The 22,079-nt window shown below is 52.6% G+C and overlaps 1 protein-coding gene across 4 annotated transcripts in view; it reads right to left on the bottom strand.

Annotated features, from left to right (window-relative positions):
- The window catches only part of LINGO1 (leucine rich repeat and Ig domain containing 1), a 158,023-nt gene that overhangs the window by 38,402 nt on the left and 97,542 nt on the right, over positions 1-22,079 (bottom strand). For 3 of the 4 annotated variants that reach the window (XM_063169453.1, XM_063169454.1, XM_063169455.1), the window contains one exon: positions 19,369-19,454. Coding sequence is in view for 1 of the 4 variants with exons in the window: in XM_063169450.1 (XP_063025520.1) it covers positions 19,369-19,454; position 19,892 (87 nt within the window). In the remaining 3 variants the exon portion in view is untranslated. Of the gene's footprint in view, positions 1-19,368; positions 19,455-19,891; positions 19,908-22,079 lie in introns of those variants that run through there. The other variant, XM_063169450.1, reaches the window with a different exon arrangement.

Here is a 22,079-nt window from a genome sequence, read left to right as displayed (position 1 = left end):
AGCCCTCCTTGCTACCAACCAGGACCAGCTCTCCTCCATAAATTCCTCACTTGCAGGCATCACCTCCTCTCCCCTCTCATCCGTGGGCTCAGCTCTCCACCTGGCATCTCCCACGGGAGCCGGTCAGCGGTGGCTGCAGCGTGCCGGCGCTGTCAGCCCTGACTCACTCTGCTGTGTCTCCTTCCCTGTGCCTGTCACTGCCTGTTCCCAGTGATGGTGACAAATTGGCATTTGAAACTTGTATTGGTATTTTTTTTTTTAATGCTGATTTCTTTCTGAGGCTCCACTGCTGAGAGTTCGAGAGAGAGAAAGAGAATGAGCATTTTAGGATAATCTTAAAAGCAGAAAAATTATTACATGTCAAACACCGAATGGGGACTTTAAAAGGCTCCCAGGTGGGCTGCAGAATTAAATGTTTGGAGGCTTTTTTTCCCCCAGTGAGGTAAGAAATGGCAATGTCACCATAGCAACTGCAGGGCACATTCTGGGCAGCAGCTCAGGCATCATCAGGAGCTGGGGCTGCCCCAGCCCCTCTGCACAGCCTGGGGGCTGCAAGGGGCTGGGATGGCTCCAACCCTCACACACCTGAGCCCTGCAGCCAAGGTGCCTTGGGAGCCTGTGGCTTGAACGGCATGAGATACACCATGGTCAAAGGCTCCCAGAGACCCATGGGATGGGGTCTGTGCTCCTGGTGAAGGACCCTCCTGACCACCTCAACCCCTCCTGGTTTCTCCATCCCACCTGCTCTGTTCCCTTGCACTAGGGCTGGATGCTCCCTGCATCCATCTGGCTGCATTCCTCCAGGGATGGAGAGGCGGTAGCACCTGACACTCCTGACTCAAAGAGGGGCTCCAAGGTGCCCCAAACCATCAGGGAAAAGCAGCTGAAGAGCTCAGCTGTGTGGCCTGGGATCCCTTGGCTTTGTGGCTTCCAAAGCACACAGGAAAGTTGTCACCTCCCCAGCTGCACAAGAGGCTCATCTGCCTCCTGCCTGCCACTGTTTCCTTGTTGAATGTCTGAGGCTGCTGTGAACAGGGGAAATCATCACGAGCAACCAGGGGTTAATTGAGTGTTAGTTAACTCCTGGTGCTCTCACCGGGCCTACCAGGGTTGTGGTAATTAGCACAACCTGAGCTGGCTCATTAACGAGCTTTGCAGGAGAGTCACAGGTAGCAGGGGGGTTAAACTGCCTTGATTACTTCTCTTCTCCATTAGTAGCAGCCACTGAGAAAGGATTTGTGGGAGGGAAGCTGGTTTCTCTCCGGATGAAGCAGGACATACCCTGGGAACAGGGCCAATCCCATGGGAAGGGACAGGGACAGCAAAGCTCTGCCCATGGCAGGTGAGGAGGGCTCAAGACCAGCTCAGCTCTGGGCTGAAAACTGTGATGATCCCTGTCAGAGCCACAGTTTAGCTGCAAATGATGATGATGATGGTGATGAAGGGAAACATTCAGCAGCTATGGAGGGCTGTCATTTTGTCATTTTCCAGGGGTTCCAACTCAATTTGTGATGCACACCCAGGAGCTCCCATGCCAACAGCAGCTCTGACCATGGCAGTCCATCAGACAGAGGGATCACTGCCAGAGATCATCCTGACATCCAGCTGTGGCCACCACGTGAGGAGGGTGGCCCAGTGCTCCACAGCTGGTGGCCTCCATCACCACCTTCCTTCTCCTCCCATAACACATGGCTCCACAGGGAAGCTGGATTCCAACTCCTCTTCTGCCTGCCTTGGGGTCAGCTTTCCCATCTGCTGAGCTCTGGGTCCTGTGGGGCACTCAAAGCCAAGCTGGATATCCCAGACTCACTGGATCCACCACCTGGGCCCAGCAGTCGCTCCCCAGATCCCACATCAGCTCCTCTGCAGGGTTCCCTGGCCCCAGGAGGAAGCTCCCCAGGCAGCACAGGGAATGTGGCAGAGCTGGGAGCCAGCTGCAAACCCAAATGGTGCCCAGCAGAGGCAGGGAGGGATGAAAGCCCTCCCTCCCTTGCAGGTGGCTGGGCTGGCCAAGGCTTGCAGGATGGATGCTGCTGTCTAGAGGCACAGGGAAGGCTCCCCTCAGCACCAGATTTATAGAGAGGCTGTAGATCAATAATCAGCAGCCTCTGACCTTGAAAGCAGAAGCAGAGAGGGCTGTAGAGTGTCTCCCTCCTTTTTCTGGGCAGGAGGTGCCCGTTTGGGAGGTGATAATCCAGGGGAGGGCTGCCAGCAGGAGCCCCACAATCCCTGGAGGGGATGTACACACAGAAGAGGTTTCCTCACATGCCACACATACACACACTTCTTCTTCTGGCACCTCTGTACCCTTGTCTTCCTCCTCCCCATTGCACCCAAATACAGACTGGCCCCACATCCCAGGCAGGGGCAGGAATCCAGCTCCTGAGCCTGTATGCAAAGCAACTGACTGAGCACAAGGAGATGAGGGAGCAGGCAGAGAGAATCCAGCTTGGCTTTACCATTCCTGAACTTCCTGTAGATGCCAATGAAACCTGATTTTTGGAAGGGAGTAGAGTTCCAGGAAGTCCAGGGATATCCCTGACGAAAAGGGGGAAATTTGATTTTGTGAAGAGTCATCCTAGGGTGAAACAGCATCATTTGTTTCAGAAAGCAAGCACTGCCTTGGTGTCAGAAATGGGCAGCTCCTGCCTCCAAGAACATGCTGGAAGCATCTTCTTGTATGGATGGTGGGAATGCTATCCTCTCTGCCAGCTGAAGGAGGGCATGTGGCACCCAGCTCTGCCCCCCTCCACCTTCTCAAACACTGGGGCCTCAGCACAGAGGGCTTTTTTTTTATTATTTCTCATGGGCAAACAAAGTGGAAAATGAATTCCTTTAGATAGCAAATGAGTTTAATAGAAATGGTGATGGAGTTATGCTGTGCCAGGAATGTTAATCCCAGACCGATGTGGCCGGACTCTCAAGCAAGGCAGTGAGAGAGGAGGAAGGTTGCAATTAAGAGCAGAAACATGAGGTCTGTGTCCAGAGAGCATCCCCAGCTGCTAGCCACACCTTGGCAGGTCTGGGGGAACCCCAAGCAGGATGGGACCCAGCTCCCCAGCCACTCCTCCTCCACCAAGGCCCAGTCACTGAGACAAGGGGTGACAGCTCATTGAATTTTGTATGGAAGGGTCCAGAAGAGAAGCGAGTGCCAGCACAGCAGGAGGGACACAGGACAGGCTGGGAACTGGTCCTGGCAGAGCCTGTGCTTCCAAAGCCTGGGGCTGCTGGGTCACCAGGGAGGGGACTTGTGTGCTAAGTGGGAAAACCCACTGTGTGGAGCACAGCAGCTCTGCCAGCTCACAGACAGCTCTGGAGAGCATCCAGATCCACCCCAGGGCAGCTGAGATTTCAGCAGAGGTCTTTGTAAACAGAGTAACACAAAAACAAGATGTGAATGTCCCTCCTTCTACTGCTCACTGAGAGGTGACCCGAGGCCAAGGCTGAGCACAGCCCCAGGGCTGTGGAGCTGCACAGGCACCACACATCCCCTGGAGCACTGCACATCCCCTGGATCCCCTTGGGAGCAGCAGGTTAGACACACCACGGGACACACAGGCTGGTGGGGACACTTGCTGGACCTGCAGCTGCCCTTCCCTCTTAGGCAGACACGTGAGAGCAGCTTCCAGCCTCACCTCTGTCCTGGCACAGACAGACAGACAACCTCAACCCTCTGCTCCTCCTGCAGCAGCCCCAGGGGTGGGGACACAAAGGAGAACACCAGGGAGTGCTCCCCTTTCCCCTGCAGCTTCTGCTGCCAAGGTGACACGTGTCCACCTTCAATGAAGCCTTTCAAAGGTGGGCAGGCAGCTCTCTAGAGCACATGGTTGTTTTACTCATCCTTTTCATCTGGGTAATTTATTCCCCCTTTCCCCAACACAGCTTTAATTGAGTTCACAGCAGGATCTCGGCTCTGGAGCAAAGAACTGAACAGCACCAGCTTCCCCAGGCAGGGACCCCACAGAGAGCAATGGGGCAGGTGCTGTGCCTGGCCACATCCTGGCTCCCTGTGTGCCACTGGGCATCTGCTGCCTCTCCTGGCATTGCCCCCAGGCAGGGCAGGAGCCACTGGAGCTGCCAGGGCAGCACGGTTTGGGGCTGGTGACACACAGACCTGGTGAGCCCCAGCTCCCCCCCGATCCTGCCACCCTGCTCCTTGGGATCAGGCCAAGCACAGCCACCCACATCACCCCTTTTGCAGGCAGGGAGCAGGAGCCTAGAGCAGGACACCCCCATGCACCAGGGCATGGAGGAGCAGGAGCTGCTGCTGCTTTCCTCTCCACTCAGAGTCACCAGGAAAAGCCCACGCTTCTGCTGACAGAGTATATTTGATTCTTCTGCTAACCTGACCTTATTTAGTTCATTATAAGCCCCCAGGACATTGCAACTGTAACTTAAAAAGAAAAAGGAAAAAAAAAATAGCCTAACAAAAACACAAACCTTTCCTCTGATCAATAGTGCAGGCAACTGGAAAAGGTATAATTCAATTTGTCAGCACACAGTTATTAGTTACTGTGATGGAGCCCTTCCTCCCAGCCCCACTTCCCTTTTGGCTCCTGATGCTGCTGTCCCCGGGGCAGGGGAGCAGCCCACGATGTGACACGGAACTCGGGGAGAGCTGAGACCCAGCACAGCCACACAGGAGCTCATGGAGCTGTGCCCTGGGAGCTGAGGCTTTCCTGCACCTGGGAAAAGGCAAGGAGACAGAAGCTCCTGTGTGAAAGGCAGTGCTGGCTGTTCTCGTTCTTCCACTGGCTTTGCCAAGTCCCCTCCTGGGGGACACACAGTGTTTAGGGGTTCACATACATCCATCCTACCCTTTAAATCCACTGCTCCTCCCAAGTGTCACCGTCCCCTGCTTCACCCCTTTGTGATGCTAGTAAAGCCACATCATCCTCAGCAAGAACCACGCAGGTGCTGTGCAAGGGCTCTAAAGCTCCCCCCTTCCTTTTTCCAAGGGGTGCCAGGGGCGGGAGCCAAAAGAGGGGAGACAGCCAGGGTCCCCACATGCTGTGGACCAGCTTGTGGGAAGGGAAACATGCTAGAGCACGCATTGCCTCAGAGGAAATCAATTACCACATGAAACAAGGGGCCAGAGCCCTTGGGGAGCCTTATCCCACACCTTCCACAGCTCTCCATCAGCTCTCCTCCCCTCTCTCCTGAGACCAGTGAAAGTGGAAGGCAAAGATGCAGAGCTGTGAACACCAATGCCTTCTGTTCCTACTGATCCTCCTTGTCCACCCCTTGCCTCCTGCACACCAGTCCCAGGAGGCCACCATGGAGCTGAGTGTGGCCATCAGTCCCCACCTGAGCCCTGAGACAGAGGCACTTCCAGCCACGCTCGGCTCAGCTCCCTCCCCCACCTCCTTCACCAGGGAAACCTCCAGATATGCATCCAGAGATGTCTCTTTCCATTTGTTGATGTCGACAGGCGTATCACACACACATTCATTATTTAATCTACCTTTGAATTGGGCTAAATAGTTCTAAGGATAATTACAGAGCATTTGTATTTATAGCAGAGCGTTGTGCTCGATCTGTGTGCGCACGGGTAACGCTGCTGCCATCTATAAATACGGAGGGGATGCTGTGGGAAGGCAGACGACGCTTCCAGGAGCCATGAAATGCAAAATGCACGCATGGCCCCACACACAGGGAGCTCTCACAGCTCCTCTCCCTCAGAGCACGCCACAAATGGAGCTGAGCAGCCACAAAGCATGGAAGGGACAGGGAAGGGGGCAGGAGCACACTGCCATGGGGCACAGCGGGGCCAGAGCAGCAGAAAACAGGCACAGAGATGCAGGACAGGGAGGGGATCAAAGGGAGCAGAAGCAGAGGGAAATGGGATGCACTCAGTGCTGCCTGGCACAAAGGCTCAGAGCCCTGGAGGGTGAGCAGAGCCAGAGCTGGGGAGCAGCATTGGAAAGAGAGAAGGGAGAGAGGGAGGATTCGCTGTTCCTCTTCCCACAGCAATAAAAGTTTTACAGCAGTGTAGCCACTTATGATTTTATTGCCAGCATTACAGAGGTAGAGCTTCTCCAAGCCCCAGCCCCTGGAGTCAAGTTAAGACACAGGAAGCTTGGCTTTCATAAGAAACCAACAGAAGAAGAAAGAGGCCAGTGCAGGAACACTGGGGAACGTGCAAACACCCAGCTCCAACTCCAAGCAGCAAATAAAAGGAAGGCATTATTTTTAAATTTATTTGTTTTTAAAATAATTTTATACCTCTGGAGGGAAGGCATGCAGAGAGCAGGGAGCTGGACATTCCTGTGATTTGGGAGGCCTTGCAACAGGCAGCATTAGCACTCACTACTGGTGAGAGGCTGTGCACATCCCTGTGGTCCATGTCCACCTCCCCCAACCTCAAAATCTTTTGGCATTTCTCAGGCTTTAATTCCCTGCTGGCAGAGAGCCCCAGCTCAGGTGTGATGCAGAGACACCCCAAATGAGCCATGAAGGTGTTTCACAGGTGAGCTCCAGAAGGGCAGGCCCATATGGAATGCTGCTCAGCACCAGATCAGGTGCACTGCCTGTGCCCACACAGGCACACACACAAATTACGAGTACTTCTATTGCATTAGTGCCCGCAAATTTCATTCCAGTCATATCCCATTCAGTGAGATACTGCACAGATACAAGACCAAGCAGCATTTTTTTTTACCTAGAGAGGAAAGCTGTTTTTCTCTGCATATTGGTTTAAAGCAAACACAGCCAGAGGCTGCACATGCCTGAGTAATGGCCCGTGACTGTGCCAGTGAGGAGGGGGAGATGACAGCACCCTGCCCAGGCTCACTGGCTTTGAGATCTCCTTGTGCCCCCACAATGGATCCACCCAGCCCTGCTCTGCAGAGACCATCCCGCACAGCAGGAAGAGTCCAGTCCAGGCCCTGGGTTTCTCCAGTGTAGGGCTTTGCCTCGCCTGTTTCCCATTGCTAATTTCTAAGCAAATATTTGGCCATCTGGCAGCCCTGTCCAGCGGGCAGCAAAGCGAGCGCGCGGCAGAAAGGGCGAAGCTGACATTAACCGTCCATCCCCGAACGCTGGGCACCCCCTTCGACACGGCTCCCACCCTTTGGCAAAGCGCTCCTCTCCATCTGCCTGGAGAGCTCTCCAAAGGCCATGGAGCCTGCTAAATATAGCCCAGGAGCTTAGCAAACATTTGCAGCCAGTCTGAGAAGACTTCTCTCAAAGTTTCATCTCCCCCGGCCCATCTCCCTTGGCTGTGACGTCTTAGATATCCTTAAACCACCTCTGCATTTTTCAGTCCCATTTCCTCTTTGGAGCCTTTCCCTTCCCCATTCCCTTCTCACAACCACTCTTCACCTCTACTTTTACAGTTGAATTCTCCTAACACTTTCCTTCACGCTCAGAGGAGGGCTCTGGATGATGCCAATGCTCCTTTCCCAGCCCACGGATCCTCAGATGCAGTGGGAGATTGCAAAGCCTGTGGGCTGACTCTGCATTCGCTTTTCCAGGACCAACTTCTGCACGCAGCTCCCCAGCTTTCCCTGACAGCCCCATACAACTGACACAGGGTGCACACCATGTTGGTATGGGCACCCCTGTTCTGGTGGCAGGCTGATGTTCCCACCTCTGCCTCAGTAGCTCATCTTCTGTCTCACATGGAGTGCCACAAGCCCTGACCTTCACATCCACCCCCAGCTCAGCAGCCTCTGATTCTTTTTATTCCGGGAAAGCACAAGCCCAACTGTCTCTTCTCTGGCCCAATTTTAACCTTTCCCACCAAGAACAGGGACCAGGAGCAGTATCCCTCATGGCACTGCTGATCTGCTAAGAATGAAGAATGTTGTGTGGGGCTGAACCACACTTACAGACTTCAGGCAGCTTGATCCCATCATATCTGCTCCCTGGAAAAGGAAGAGCCGTCTACTTGTGTTTTATCATGGCAAACAAACTAAGCACAGCAAAAAAAAACAAGCACCCATCATCCTGGGCATGGACAAAGTCAGCATGAAGACAGCCCTTGCTGTTGTATGGGGCTGTTAACTGTGCAGCATCTAGAGTTTCCTCCTTGGGGAAGTAGAGAAAGGGAAAAAACCCACAAGAAAACAAACCCCCTTTAACAATGAACTCTTGTGCTCAGTCATACATGAAAGACAGGAGGAGAGAGCGAAAGGGAAGGAGGAGAGACAACAGAAGACAGAGTACTATTCCTTCCTCAAATATTTATTTTCAGGTCTGCCTTGGAGTGCTGCTTATTGAGATACAGAACCTTGCAAGCTCCTGCTGCACATGTTCATGGCACTGCTTTAACTGGAGCTGGAACCACTGGGAATTCCCATCAGCCAGTGCCAGAGCCCACAGAGGGCAGCTCTCCTTGGGGTCCCACTCACCCCCAGGCGTCTGACCATGCTCTCCATGCTGAGCCCAGCACCATGGGTCCTCACCTCTCCCAGCACTGTGCTTGACTCTGCCTGGGGGCTCAGAACACACAGCTCAGCTCCAGCCCTCGCTGTCTGGCCAGGGCACAAGGCTTGGAGCTGGGGCCTTGAACTGGCACTCCTCAGTTTTTTGAGCCCCTTCCATACTCACCACTGCCCTCAGGGGCAGCAGAGGTGGCCTGAAGGGAGATGAGAGACTCCCCAGCCAGTTATTCAGGTGAGCTGAAAATAGTGACCAAAGCAAGGTGGCAGTGAGCACCAGCCTGCTGGAAGTGACAGATCTTGGAGGAGAGCCAGAGCTGACATCCAGATCACAGACAGAAATTAAGAAATTAAGCTATCAGAGAGGCTTTTTGGGAGGGGTGAGTGTCTGTGGCTTGGTCAGGTGCCAGAGCAGGTCAGTAACATTTGTCCATCCCACTGCAGATGGAGATCCTCCTCCAGCCCTGATCCCAACACAGCTCCCTCCTCCCACCACACTCCATGGAGGAGCAGAGAGGGACAACACCAGAACTCTGCACAGCAGTGACCCAGGGGAGAGAGGTTGGACAGAAAGCACCTGGAGAACTCAGACCTGGCAGGAACAGCTTCACCTGCCCCTGAACTGCAGCCCCAGCTGAAGATCCCTTCTGCAGGGAAGGATGGGAATCCTCAGCAGTGCTCCCAGAGCAGACATCAGGGGCCATTCCCCACACAGCCCATGTCCTCTGGGCAGGAGAAACACCATGGACAAGGACAGCCATGCCCAGGATACACCACCATAGGCCACACAGTGCTGCATGCAGTGCACCCAGATCAGCCCTTGGGGTGAACAGCACCCCATCCATTCCCTATCTCAACCACTTCCATCCTCCAAATGATGGAGCTTGTGGGTCCTTGGGAAAGTCCTTCACTCTGCTAGAATCCCTGATTATTCCCCTCTCCTGCACAGCTCAGCTCCACACACCAGGAACCAGAAACCAGGACATGCAGAGCACACCTGCTCTGCAATAAACTCACAGCCTCACACTGGCCACTAAATTACACCTCTTGAAATGGGAAAAACTGTGTTTCCTTCTCTAAAAGACTGTGCTGGGAACCCCATGGAGGGAAGCCCAGCTGTGCCACACACCTGAGCAGGATGGACTCACCCCCACAGCTCTCCTGGAGCAGCACACAGCCCTGGCACTGCACACACCGTGCTCTTCTCTCCATCCCAGGTCTCAGCTCTGCCACCCTCCTAGCCCCAGCCTCTCTGGGTGCACATCTGCACTTGCACGCCTGCAGCCACACACAGACAGCTTCCTCTCTGTGCCAGGCATGAGAAATATTGATTTCTTTCCCCCTGCAATATTTCGCTTGGCTGAGCAGATTTAGAATTGAAGAGTCAGACTCTGCCTAGAGACTAGAACCATATTTAATTCCACGGTTTAAGAAGCCCTAGAGCAGGTTATTCTTATTTTAAACTACTAGTGCATTTAAAAGCAAGTGACATTTCAGGGGGATGGGGTGGGTGATGGCTGGTGGCCTCTGCCTCAGTCCAGCCAGTGCTGGGAAGAATTTTGCAGCTCTGCTGCATCCCCACAGCCCCATCAACTGCTCTGCCTGTGCCAGTGAGAGGTGAGGAGTGGTGGTGAGCTACCCAGCAAAGCCCAGGAGAACTGCTTCCATGTCCTCCTAACTGAGGAGAAATCAGGGGGAAAAGAGAGCAGAGAAAGGCAAGGTGTGAAAACCGCTGATGAAAATTGCTCGGTGCATTGAGGTTTCAGGGATCATATTGCCTGTTCCTGCACCAGTGAGGTGCAGCGAGGAGAAGTTTGCAGTTGGAGAGCAAAGACATGGTGCCTTGAGCAGAGGATGATCCCTCACAGGGCCTGACCATGGAGCAGGGCTGCTGGAGGGCAGAGCCACCTCCTGGACAAACACACTGCTCTCCACAGGCACACAGACTCCAGAGGAGATGCAAGGGACTTTAAAGGGACAAGGGGGAGAACACAATAGCAAAGGCTTGCCCAAAGCATCCTTGAGCCTCTGCCAAGCCCAGGCACATGAGCACATGCACTGCTCCCTCCAAGCCACACAGAGCATTCTGCTGCCCAGCACAGGGGCAGGAAAAAGCCAAGTGTCCCCAGGATGAGGGGTCCAGCTCAACAGGAAGGGGTCCAGGTGAGATAAGCCCTGCCAAGGAATGTGTGAAAGTAGTCTGGAAAAGAGGAAAGGAAGCACAGATCCCTACACACTGCTCATCTCCCCACATCATATCTCCAAGGACTCTCAGCACAGCTTCAGCTGCACAGCTGTCACCCTGCCCTGGCTAAGGGGGTGTGAGCACAAGAGCATCCACTGTCCCCTCTGCCTAAGGCACCATCTCCTGGCCCCTGCCAGTGCCAGCCAGTCATCCCCAGTGTCCCCACAACGACAGGCAGATTGAGATGCTCTTCACAGCCTCTAAATAATGGAGATGAAGACACCAGGTGCCAGACACCTCAAGGGCACTCTGGTACGTGTGTGCCCACGGGCACAGCCCTGTCCCTGAGCAGAGATATCCCTGACACAGCTCCCAGCACAGCAGCCATGCATTAGCTCACTGTGGTCAGGGAGATGCAGCAGCCATGCATTAGTGGCTGCAGTCAGCCCTGACACTGCAGCCCCGTAGCTGTGGCGCTGTATTTTGACTGCAGCAGACAAGCAGGGCAGTGGAAATGGATCCCTTTATATAAGCTCCCTGCACACGCTCCAACAGCTCCTGACATCTTTGCCCACTGTGCTCTCCTGGCTATGCTCATGCACAGGGAGGGCAAACTGCTGCCAGCTCTGGATTCATCCACTGGGCACTGGGCTGACACCCCACGGGCACAGAGGCACAGTGGGCCTCGCTCAGGAAGGGCACAAGAAGGATCTGGTGCCAGAGACTGCAGGCATGGATGCCATGGTGCCCCCAGCACAAAGGCGTGTCCTCAGGCACCTCCTGGAAGCAGATCCAGCTGAAACTCCAGCTCATCTTCCTGGATAACACCAGGCACAGGCAGCTCCAGCAACACTTGGTGAGTTCAATACACACAGGGTGCTGCAGGTTTGGATGCAGGGAGGTCACAAATAGGGTGCTGTGTAGGGACCCACAGTGCCTGGGGAAAAGTCTAAATGAGGAGGAGGAGGAATGGATAAGCACAATTAGCTGTGGTAAAAGCCAAGGCTGTGAAAGCCCATTACCATTAGAGTAATTATTGCAATTATTATCATTTCACATTTTTGACAATTCAGTAAGAATTAGCTTAACAGAAGAAAACATTTTCTGCTAAGTGCTGGCGAATCTAAAACAGAGAAATAAAATGATGTTTCACTTTACATCTGGACATTTCCAAGGATTTACCCAGCTCTCTAACATAAAAGTCAAGGAACTTCCCAACTAAAGTTTTCTTACAAAAGGAAAGCAGCAATTAATTAATAGAGAAAACAGCACAATGAAACCCCAGGACATTATCCTTTTTCTGCTTTTCTGCCCCAAACAAACAATTCAGCAAAACAGAAGCAGGTCTCTGGGGACATGGTTCAGCAGCGGGCTTGGCAGTGGTGGGTTAGTGGTTGGACTCAATGATCTTCAGAGGTATTTTCCAGCCTAAACAATACTGTGAAATCTTGTCCTGATGTGCTGAGACAGGCTTGTGTCACCAGAGCTACTGATGGCTTTGGCATGTGGGTGCAGCTGGGGCACCCCCTCCTTCCCCATGCACCCAGAGAACCAGCACAGACAATAAATGGCTTTAAAGAACAAAGTGTATAGAAGGACAGAGCTGGAATGAATTAAAAAGAAGTATATAAAAATAACAAAAAAAAAAAAAAAAAAAAAAAAAAAAAGCATTGCAATTAACTAAACTGTTAAATGAATAAAAAGGTATTAAATAAAATTTCCTGAATGTCAAGTTGACACAGTTTTTTACATTCAGGCAAGGAAATGAGTCCCTTGAGCAAATCTCCCTGCTCCAGGGCTGGGCATTAAAGGCTTTCTGGTGGATGTTGCTGGCTGAGGCGCCTTTGATCTGGGCTGCTGGATGCAGCTCACATCTCCCAGCCAGCGTAGCCCTGAGCACAAGCCCTCCTCCCATCCGCACCGAGGGCAGCACTGCGGGCTGGCCAGAGCCAGGCTCCACGGAACAGGGCAGCCGAGCCTCTCCAGTGCCACCCCAGTGCCCGCAGCGGGTCCGGTCACCAGGGCGCCCCACACCCTGCCCGGCCAGCGCTGCTCCTGTCATCACCTCCGCCTTCCCCTCTCCCGCAGGCACCAGCAGCAATTCTCCCTCTTGGGGAAAGCAGCTTTCCTTAGCAGCGTGCTGCCTGCCAAAGGCGCTTCCCCCGGTGCCTCCTGAAGGCACTGAAACCTTTCTTGTTGGGAACGAGGGGAATGCTCCCTCCTGTGGCAAACACAGCGGCAGCCCCATTCCCTGGTGTGAGAGCCCAAAAGGGGCCTGGCTCCCCGGACCTCCAGAACAAACACCCCGCTGCTCAGCAGCACCACGCAGGGGTGGTTATTATTTGGGGACATTATTTGCTGCCTGCAAGGTCATTCATGGGAGATAACTGTGCATCCCGAGACGTACATATGTATGTAGATCTGTGATTCTCATGTGCTTTGTGTGTAATAATAATAAATATATAACACGGGAGCTTAACCAGTGAGGTACCAACAAAGACATCAAACGAAACGATTTGTCTCAGCCAATTGCCTGAGCTGCCTCCGATGTCGCTGTCTGCCACCGACAATGAGAGGCTCTTAAGTGTCCTGGAATTGCACTGAGCTCCCCAAAGCTCTCACTGCCCCCCCCGCCTTCCCCTCCCTCCAGCTCCTTCCTGTGTTTCTCCAGCAAAACACTTTCTTACGCAAATAAACATGCAGGGAGGCACAAAAGGCATTTTGTCTAGGATTTCAACACTACCACGTATTTCTCATTCAAATATTCAGCTGTATCCTTCAGAGATCAAAAGCACAGCACTGAAACGAGGCGAAGCACGAACATCCCAAGCCAATAGCTCAAGCTTCCCTTTCATTCCTGCTCTGGCTGAGGAAGCAGAAGAGAATTCCATCACTGTGGTGGCTCCCAGGTGTCACAGGCCCAGGACTCCTGGGCATGCAGGTACAGCTCTCACAGCACCCATCTCTGCACAGAGCTGCCAGTGATTATATTAAAGGCCATTAAAGCCTTCATGGGCACTGCCTGTACAACCAGCAGGTCTCCAGGGAGGTGCAAGCTGGGGCTGGCACAGGCTGGAGCACCCGGAGAAAGCTCACTGCTCCCAGATCCTGGAGTGGGGTCTGGCCCAGGGAAGGCACAACTCACTGCACAGCATCCTTCAGCACAACCAGCACTGAGGCATCCCTGCCACTTCATACAGGAGAGCTATAAAGGGAGGAATGGATAAAGTAGTATAATTCTGACCCAAAACACACCCACAAGCCCCTCCTGCACCCCTACCTTTCAGCCAGAGACTGTACACACCTGTACTGCACCACAGGCTCAGGTTTATGAACAGGGACCAGCTTCCCTGCACAGCCAGCTCCATGACTGCAGCTCATCTCCCATCCCAAAGATCCCTTCCCCATGGGAACACCTTGGGGCAACAGGGCTGAGCTGCCCACTGCCCTCCCCACCTCAGTGAGAACAGTGCTGAGCAGCAGCCATGGGCTTGGGCATGTTTACTGTGTAATATATGAACTCATAGCAGTTTTATAAGCCCCTCCTGGCTCAAATCACATTGTAATTCTGAACAGTCTTAAACTCATTTAAATCCTAATAAAAGCGCCGCCCTGCATTTGCATTCGCTGCCTGCAGGTCCCTGCGGCTGCCCTGACAGCAGCTCCTGTGGAATTGGGAATGCTGGAAGCCATCCCTCACAGGAGTGGTCAGGATGCACACTGAACAGGACAATTAAAAACACAGATGCAAGAAATGGGCCTCCAGACTGACCCAGGATGATTGGCAGAGCAGTTGTGTGTCAAAGCTTCCACAGTAACAGGGGAGAGCAGCAGCAGCAGCATGGAAACCTCAGTGTCCCACCTCCTCTGGAATCCCAGAGGAGATCCAGGCCAGCTCTGTGCACACACAGGCACAAGGCACCCACAGACTGCAGCACAACTGGGTTAAAGGAGAGCAGGGAATGACTAATGAAGCACCAGGAAACAAACAAGGCTGCAGGGGCTGTGGGGAGTGTGTGTGCATGAACCACACGGGTGCCCTGGGGCAGGTGGGACAGATCCAGCAGGAATCTGCCCTGGTTCCCCACATATCCCAGGGTGGGAGACATGGGGGGGTTGCTGATACAGTCTGGGGGCACATCCCACCCTGGGGAGGGCTCTGGGGTTGCAGCTTAGCACATCCTCCACTTGAAGTACATCCACCAAGACCAAGTGCCAGTCTGGCCCTTCCCTCCCAGCACAGCCCAGCTGTGCTCCAGCTGTGCCAGAAGATGCAGCAGGGGCTGGATGATGGCAGCCCCATAAGGCCCAGCTCACACAGCTCTCTCACCCCACCACAGGCACAGCAGTGCTGACTCAGGCCCTGCCCATTGTGTCCCTTCCACTGTTCCCTGCTCCACAGGCTCTCACCTCCCCTGCAGGTCCAGCCCTGCTCCATTCCCATCCCTCCACCCCAGTGCAGTGCACTGGCACTTGCCCAGTGCTTTATGCAAGCCTGGGTTTGGCAGTGACATTAACAGGCTCCCCTGAAACAGTGAGATTATGAGCTATACCCATCCAGCTACAGAAATACTAATTATTAGTAACTGTATGAGATAAATGGAAATATCAATGATGAAAGTCAATATTATTGCCTCCTTTGTTCCTGTTTGTTTTATTTGTAGATGAAAGGACCACTCAGGCCGTCTCCCCAGGATGTGGCCTGGAGCTGGAACAGCTCCTCTTGGCAAGCTCCTCCAGAGCTGTGCTCTGATAAGAAATCACACTGCACACATGCTTGCAAAGGGCTCTCTAAATCAGCAGCCCTCAAAAGCAGCCATTGTCTTTGATTGATTCATAAAACTGGAGCTGCTTCCATTCCCTGCTCCAGAGCCAGGCAAGGGAGGATTCAAGGAAGGGAGAAGGTGGAGTGTGGGTGGCAGTGATTAATTGTGGAACATGGCACGGCACTGGGAACGCTCCATGGCTTGGCTGGCTTTGATGTTCACGCCTTCATCCTCCTCACTTGGTGGTTTAGGCACCAAGATGGGAACCAAGGACCCCTCCCAGGCTCTGAGAGAGATTCTCAGGCAAGTCCCAGGGCCCTGCTGTGGCCAGGTGAGCACTCACAACATCAACATTGCCTTAATCAGCAAGCCTGCTCCCTCTGCATGTTCTGACTCAGAGCTGCTGATTTTGGTGACAAGAGACTTTTTTTTTTTTTTTTTTAAGCTCTATTAGCCTTGCAGAGCTAACAGAGCTAAGAGCAAGTGAATGGGATACTAATTTTGGATTACACCTCACAGCACTGGGAGAGCACTTCCTAGAGCAGCCTGTCTCCACAGGCAAGCCACGTGCTCCCCACAGCCATGGGGGGCAGGACACAGCCAGGAGGGAGCCATGGGGTGCAGGGACATTATTCTTGTTCCTAGTATACCCTAATGTGTCACTAAACTGCCTCCATTCCCTCTCAAGCCCTGAGTTCATCAACATCCCAGCAAGTCCCAGCAAACATCCACAGGAACAAAGCAGCCCTCTGACTCCCAGCTCGCCATCTCCAAGGTCAATGCAGTGATCACCTCCCTGCAGTGAATACAAACCATGCCAGCCCCTCAGTGCTAACCAGGACAAACACTCCTGCTGCCTCTCTCCATGTGCAGTGAGAGCAGGAGAAGTGGAAGCCTTGCAGGAGTAATTAGAACAGTCTTTAAAAAGCAGTCAGGCTATCCTAAATATTTCATGGAAGGTAATTTTATTTCTTTTTTAAAGCTGCTTTAAAACCCCTCCTTGCCCCTTGGAGCTTGTCAGGGTGCAACTAAGCAGAAAGTATCAAGGCATAAACCCAAAGAAACAAACTGCCATGCACACCCACCTCCACTCTCACTTCTTCCCTGTGGTTAACATTGATGTGACATCCCAAAGCTGTGTGTGCACACGATATCAACTCCCAGCCCAAGACAAAGGAGAGCTGCCTCAACTGCTAGAAAACCTCCCAGAGTCACAAACACAGTGCCCAGAGTCCGGCCACAAAGAGTCCCTGATGGTCCCCACCAAACCCTGAGCATCAGACACTCTGTAAGATCCCACCAATGGGCTCTGCAGAGCTGCTGGACATCCGGCAAATGGTGACAGCCACAGCAAATTTGCTGATGGTGACATCCAGCAAATGAACCCCAGGTGCCACCCTTGGGCAGGGCTCTCTGCCTGGCTTGGTAGATTTTTGCAAAATTAAGAATTATTTTTAATTAATTAATTTAATTAAGAATTATTTTTAACAAGAGAAAAAAATCTCTTAATATCTTTGTCAGCCCTTGGAGGGAGATGTTTGAGAAGAAATCTGTTTTAATCCAGAGAGCCAGGTGGGAACCAGGTAAGGCACAGAGCAGAAATTCAGGGCTTGCCTTCGCCCTACTGGGGAGAAGAAACCAACCTTCCAGAAGATTCCACAGACAGCTCTCCCTGTGTGACACTCCTTCCCTCCAGCCCAGTTCTCTCTCTCAGCTCTCCCAGTCCCACTGTGTAACCACAGCATTTGGGGCAGCTGAAGACAAGAGTGGTGTCCCCACTGTCCCTGGGACAGCCCCAACATTGCTGCCTGTCCTTCATGTTCCCCCAGCTCGTGAGGCTTTTGATGTAACCTTGGCACCATAAACTTGATTTTCCATAGAATCCAAAACGTTCCACAGGGGCTTGGTGGAAACCCTGCTGCAAGTCCATGGCCACATCATCAGAGCTAGAGAGGACATGGGGGATTTTTTTGGGAGCATTTATGACACATGCAGTCAGAGAGGAAGAGAAACATCCCTCAGAAACCACAGCAGTTCAAAGATCTACTCAGTTAGAACACTAAAAATTCATGCATTAAAAACCCACTCAGGCTCAGAACTAAATAAAGCCTCTGACCACATCACCCAGCCCAAGGTTTGCAGGCTCCTTCAGGAGAGAGCTCCTGTGCCTGCTGGATGCTCAGGCTGAGATCCCTGCTCCCAGCACCACATCCTGCTTCCCTCCAAGCTTCTGGGCAGGGCAGGGCTCTGTGGGGTGTTTGGGACCCCAGCTGTGCCTGGCTGCCCTCTTCTTGCACTGTTTAGTGGACAGAGCAGCCTGAGAAACCGACCACACACCCATCTCCCTCATTATCCCAAATTCCCTAGGAAATAACTTTTCTCCTTTTCTCAAAGGAAAAAGCAGAAGGAAAACCAAAACCACCTCCTTTTCTATATACTGTTCTTAGGAAAAACCTTCAGTTTTTGCAAAGAGCACTCTGAAAGAAAAACACCCAAATCCAAACACAGAGCAGATGGTTCTTGGTGCTTATATTTTCAAGGAGGACTTTAACCAGCAGGATCATTTCCCAGCAGAATTTTGTTTTAAGAGACAATCACTAAAAATAAATGCACTTCAGAGCTTGCTGTTGAAAAGGTATTTTCACAGAAAACTGCTATTTCCATGGTCCCTGTAGCTGCTCTGTCAGCCCTGACACAGTGGGAGCTCCTCCTTGGAGCATCTTTCACACACAGCTTCTCCCAGGGTCCAATGCACTCAGAGCACCTGTGGGAGCAGGGAGGGATGTCTGGGCTCATTCCTGATTACCATAAAACGGAAAACAGCAACAAGAAGCTACAAACACCTCCCTGCAAAGCTGGAAATGCCTTCCACAGGCTCCTCTCACACAGGAACGTGAGGCAAGGTAAGGACAGGTCCCTTTTTTGCATGCACCAGGCTGAGCCTATGCAGCCTGCTCTTTGCTTTGAGCAAAGAGCAACATAAGGGAGAAATGACCTATCTGAGTGTGAAAGAGTTCTGCCTCACTGTACTGATTCTCTTTTCCTGAACCAGGCATGGAGCAGCACCCCTGGGAGCCCCCAGTGAGCCCCTGTGCTCTGCCCAGGTAGGAGTGTCCCTACTCCTGTCAAACAGAGATCCCAGCACGCTCCTCCATCTCCTACTACCTTGGACAGCATCCAGCTTCAACAAACCCTCCCCCAGCTGTGGCAGATGAAAGATGCTTGAATCATCCTAATTTCTTTTTTTTTTTTTTTTTTTTCATTAGGAAACCAAACTCTGCTCTTCACCGAGAGATCCTTTTTATTCTCTCTCGAGGACTGACATGCTGGGAAATTGCCTCAGCCCAGTCAGCTCTGATGTTTGCTGTCTCACGCATCTCCTGCATCAGGCTGACAGCTCCCAGAGCCAGCTGAGGCTGGGGATGTGCAGAACAAGCCCAAAGCTGCTCCTGTCTCTTTTAACTGTCCCGGCAAGAGCGTGGGGAGGAGCTGAGCCGGGGAAGCCGTGCAAGGAGAGCAGGGAGAACAGAGCAATCCCTAAAGGCAGCGCTTTTGGAGGACCCTCTTGCCCGCCCTCTCCTGGAGGATAAAACTGCTCCTGCCCGGCATTCCCGAGCTGTCCACCTGAATCACTCCACGTGGGCAGCGTTTGACCCTCCCTGATGGAACACGAGCTGGAGCAAACCCACGCAATCCCTTTACAAAGCCCTTTCTCAAAAGCACCACCATCCAAATACTCGTTTTAGAGGTCTCTCCCCCTGGTAAAACACTCCCCTGAGCAGGCACGATGGACTGATTGAACACCTCCCACCTGTCCCAGATTCCCAGCTGGAAGCCAGCCCCACCAGCAGGGATGGGAGACAGGCACTCATCTGCCTCACCCCACCAGGAGGGATGGGAAGCCACCCCAGACTAAAGGGGAAGGAAAAAGCATTTTTACCACAATTTTGGCAATGGAAACCAGTCCAGCCCTGGACTCAGCACCACAAATGCATGTGAGCACCACATGCAGCAATGCTCTGAGCTCACCTACCTGGGTCAGATGAAGGCAGGATGCTGGGGGATCAGATGCCAGGTGTGCACTGGGCTTTGGCCTCTCCTCTGCTTTCCACTCATGCACTGTGAGCAAAAAGGAAACCAAAATTAGGGCTTTAAACCTGGCATTTGAGAGGCGAGCAGGAGAGAAATTAAAAAGCTGTGAATGCTTTTCCCTCTCAAAACCGAGCTCAGGGAAGCTCAATCTTCATCCAAGCTGATATTTAAAAGTGATAAATCAGGCTTTAACAGACAGAAAAACACAACTACCAAAATTTAGTGGCCCTGCTGCTGGAAGGCCCAAAATGAACTGCTTAAGAGAGCTATTTTCCCACGGAAATAGAGCAGGTCTGTACTTAGTAGAGCATTGATCTGCTGACAGCTACCAGGACAGATTTGGGCCAGAGCACTTGGGAATCATTTGCAGTGATCTCTGAAGAAGCACATGCATGCAAAACCCCTTGGAAAAACACTGTTGTAAGGCACTGCTGCAGCTGATTACAAGTCTAGATGTCACTCACTGGTCAGCACAAGCTGATGCTTCCTTCCAAAAGGCTCCCCAGGCAGGCTCAGCCCCTGGCTGCATCCCTGTATCCCAGCCAAATGCTTCACAGAGCCCAGGAACTGCAAAACATCACCAAAGAGCTGAGCTGCAAAAGGCTCTCACAGCTCAGGACCCCAGCAATGAGGCTCAAACTGGGGACACTGCACCCCATAGACCCAGGAGGCCTCTCCCACAGATGTGCTGGGGTTTGGAGGTGCTGTGTTACAGCCAGAACACTGCCACAAGTCCTGGGGACAGCAGGCTGGGCCCTGAGAGATGCCAGGAGCTCAGTGCAGCTGAGCTGGCACAGGCTGGCAGCACTGGGGTGCCCCAGTTTACCCAGCCTGGGGCTCCCTCCCACTGCCACCACAGCTGAGATGTGCTGGTAGGAGAGCTCAGCTGCAGCCCTCCTGCAGGTGGGGGAAGAAGTGCCCCACATTCACCCTCTCCCAGCACAGATTTTGCTGCTTCGGGAGATGAGGTCAAAGCAGGGGGATGCATGCCTCCTTTCTTGCCATGAAAAACCATTTCTTTGAGTCCTGAGCCACTCACAGACAGGGGGCAGAGGAGCCTCCAGGAGGTGTGAGCACTGCTGGGGGGGCTCCAGTCCCACATGGGACTCTGTCTGTCTCTGTCCTCCCAGCACAGGGACACAGTGCTGGGCTGGCCAGGAGCCTCTCCCTTGCCCACCAGCTTTCCTGGGGCAGTTATCACCCCCAAGATAACCCAGGAAAAGCTAAAGCATCAATTCCAGAGGTGCTGAGTGCTCTTGGCTCTCACTGGCTTCAAACCCAGGCTCACCATCAGAGCCCCCAGAGCAGCAGAGGACCTGGCAGACAGGTGGGCAGGGAGGGCACAGGTGAGGAGGAGGAGGCAGAGCTTGCTCACCTGCCCAGCCCCTTCTGTGCACAGCTCCTGCACAGGCAGGATGTGTGACACCGGTTAATGGTGCTTTGGTTTTTTTGGGGGGTTATTTCTGTCTACTCCTCCTCAGGATCTCATACATAAGCAGATCTTACAAAAATCCCCACTGCTACCAAAAAAAGTCCATCTGTGTCAAAACGTGGAGCACAAATGCCTCTACTTGAGGGGAACAGAACCTGCCCAATCATGCTTCAAAGGACATCTGAGGTCCTAACACTGCTCAAGATCCTGCAGAAGGCATTGGAAAAACGGGAAATTACTTATATTTGGTTTATTTTTTGCTTTCACACATCACTTATTTTAAAAGACTAAAAACATGTTTATGAGTTTAACATATTTAAATGGATCAAAATCTGTTCAGCAAGGATGGAAAACAACTCTCCCACCCCAAACTTCTTGTGGGCTGGGACCTGCTTTTCAATCTTCCACCCACTGCAAATATTTCAGATCCAATTTTAAACTGAAATGCTGGGGACAGACTGGGGAGAGGACCCGTGTGGGGAACTGTGCCACTGCTCTCCTCACCACCCTGAGCACCCCTCACCTAAAGTCACTCAGGGACACCTGGGCAAGGGATCAGCTGGGAACAGGGGACAATAGAGGCATCTGTGTGTGGGGACAGCATCCAGAGAAGATAAAATGAGAAGCTTTCCTTCCTTCCTCCTCCTCCTCCATCAGCAGCTTTCCACAAGGAGGATCAATGCAGCCCACTGTAACTGCACCGTTGTTCCATTTTTAATTAATGAAAGAAAAAACTAATCATTGAATTAAACTTCTCATTACTCCAGCTGAATACCCTCTAAGTAAATTTAATTACTGTACGAATTGGGTTTCTCCCTGCCTGTTTCATTAGCCACTGATAAAGATGGAGGGAGGGGGGGGAAGAGGGAGAACTGAAAACAGAGAAGGAGAATGGAAGGTGGGAAAGCCAGAGGGACACAATTCTGGAGTTTCAGGGGCTTCCAGTAAGGGCCTGGGGAGAGACTCTCCCAAAGTAGGGTAGAAGGATTCCCTCTGGGGTAAACCCACAGGGACAAGGTCCTGCCACTCACACCCTGGGGTCACAGCCACCTGCAAAACATCCAATAGAGGTTTGGGCACAACCAGCTCCCCTCCAAACAAGGGCAGACACTGATTTCAGACCTGCAGCAACCACGATCCCTTCTGATCTCACCCCACTCTGAACAGCCAGGTTTTTTCCTCTGCAACAAAGGCAGCAACCCCCCAGCACTTCAGCAGGG

Source organism: Melospiza melodia, chromosome 15 (genome assembly GCF_035770615.1).
Source record: "Melospiza melodia melodia isolate bMelMel2 chromosome 15, bMelMel2.pri, whole genome shotgun sequence".
NCBI lineage: Eukaryota > Metazoa > Chordata > Aves > Passeriformes > Passerellidae > Melospiza > Melospiza melodia.
Note: the sequence above shows the minus strand (reverse complement) of the source record. Positions and strands in the feature narration are given on the sequence as shown.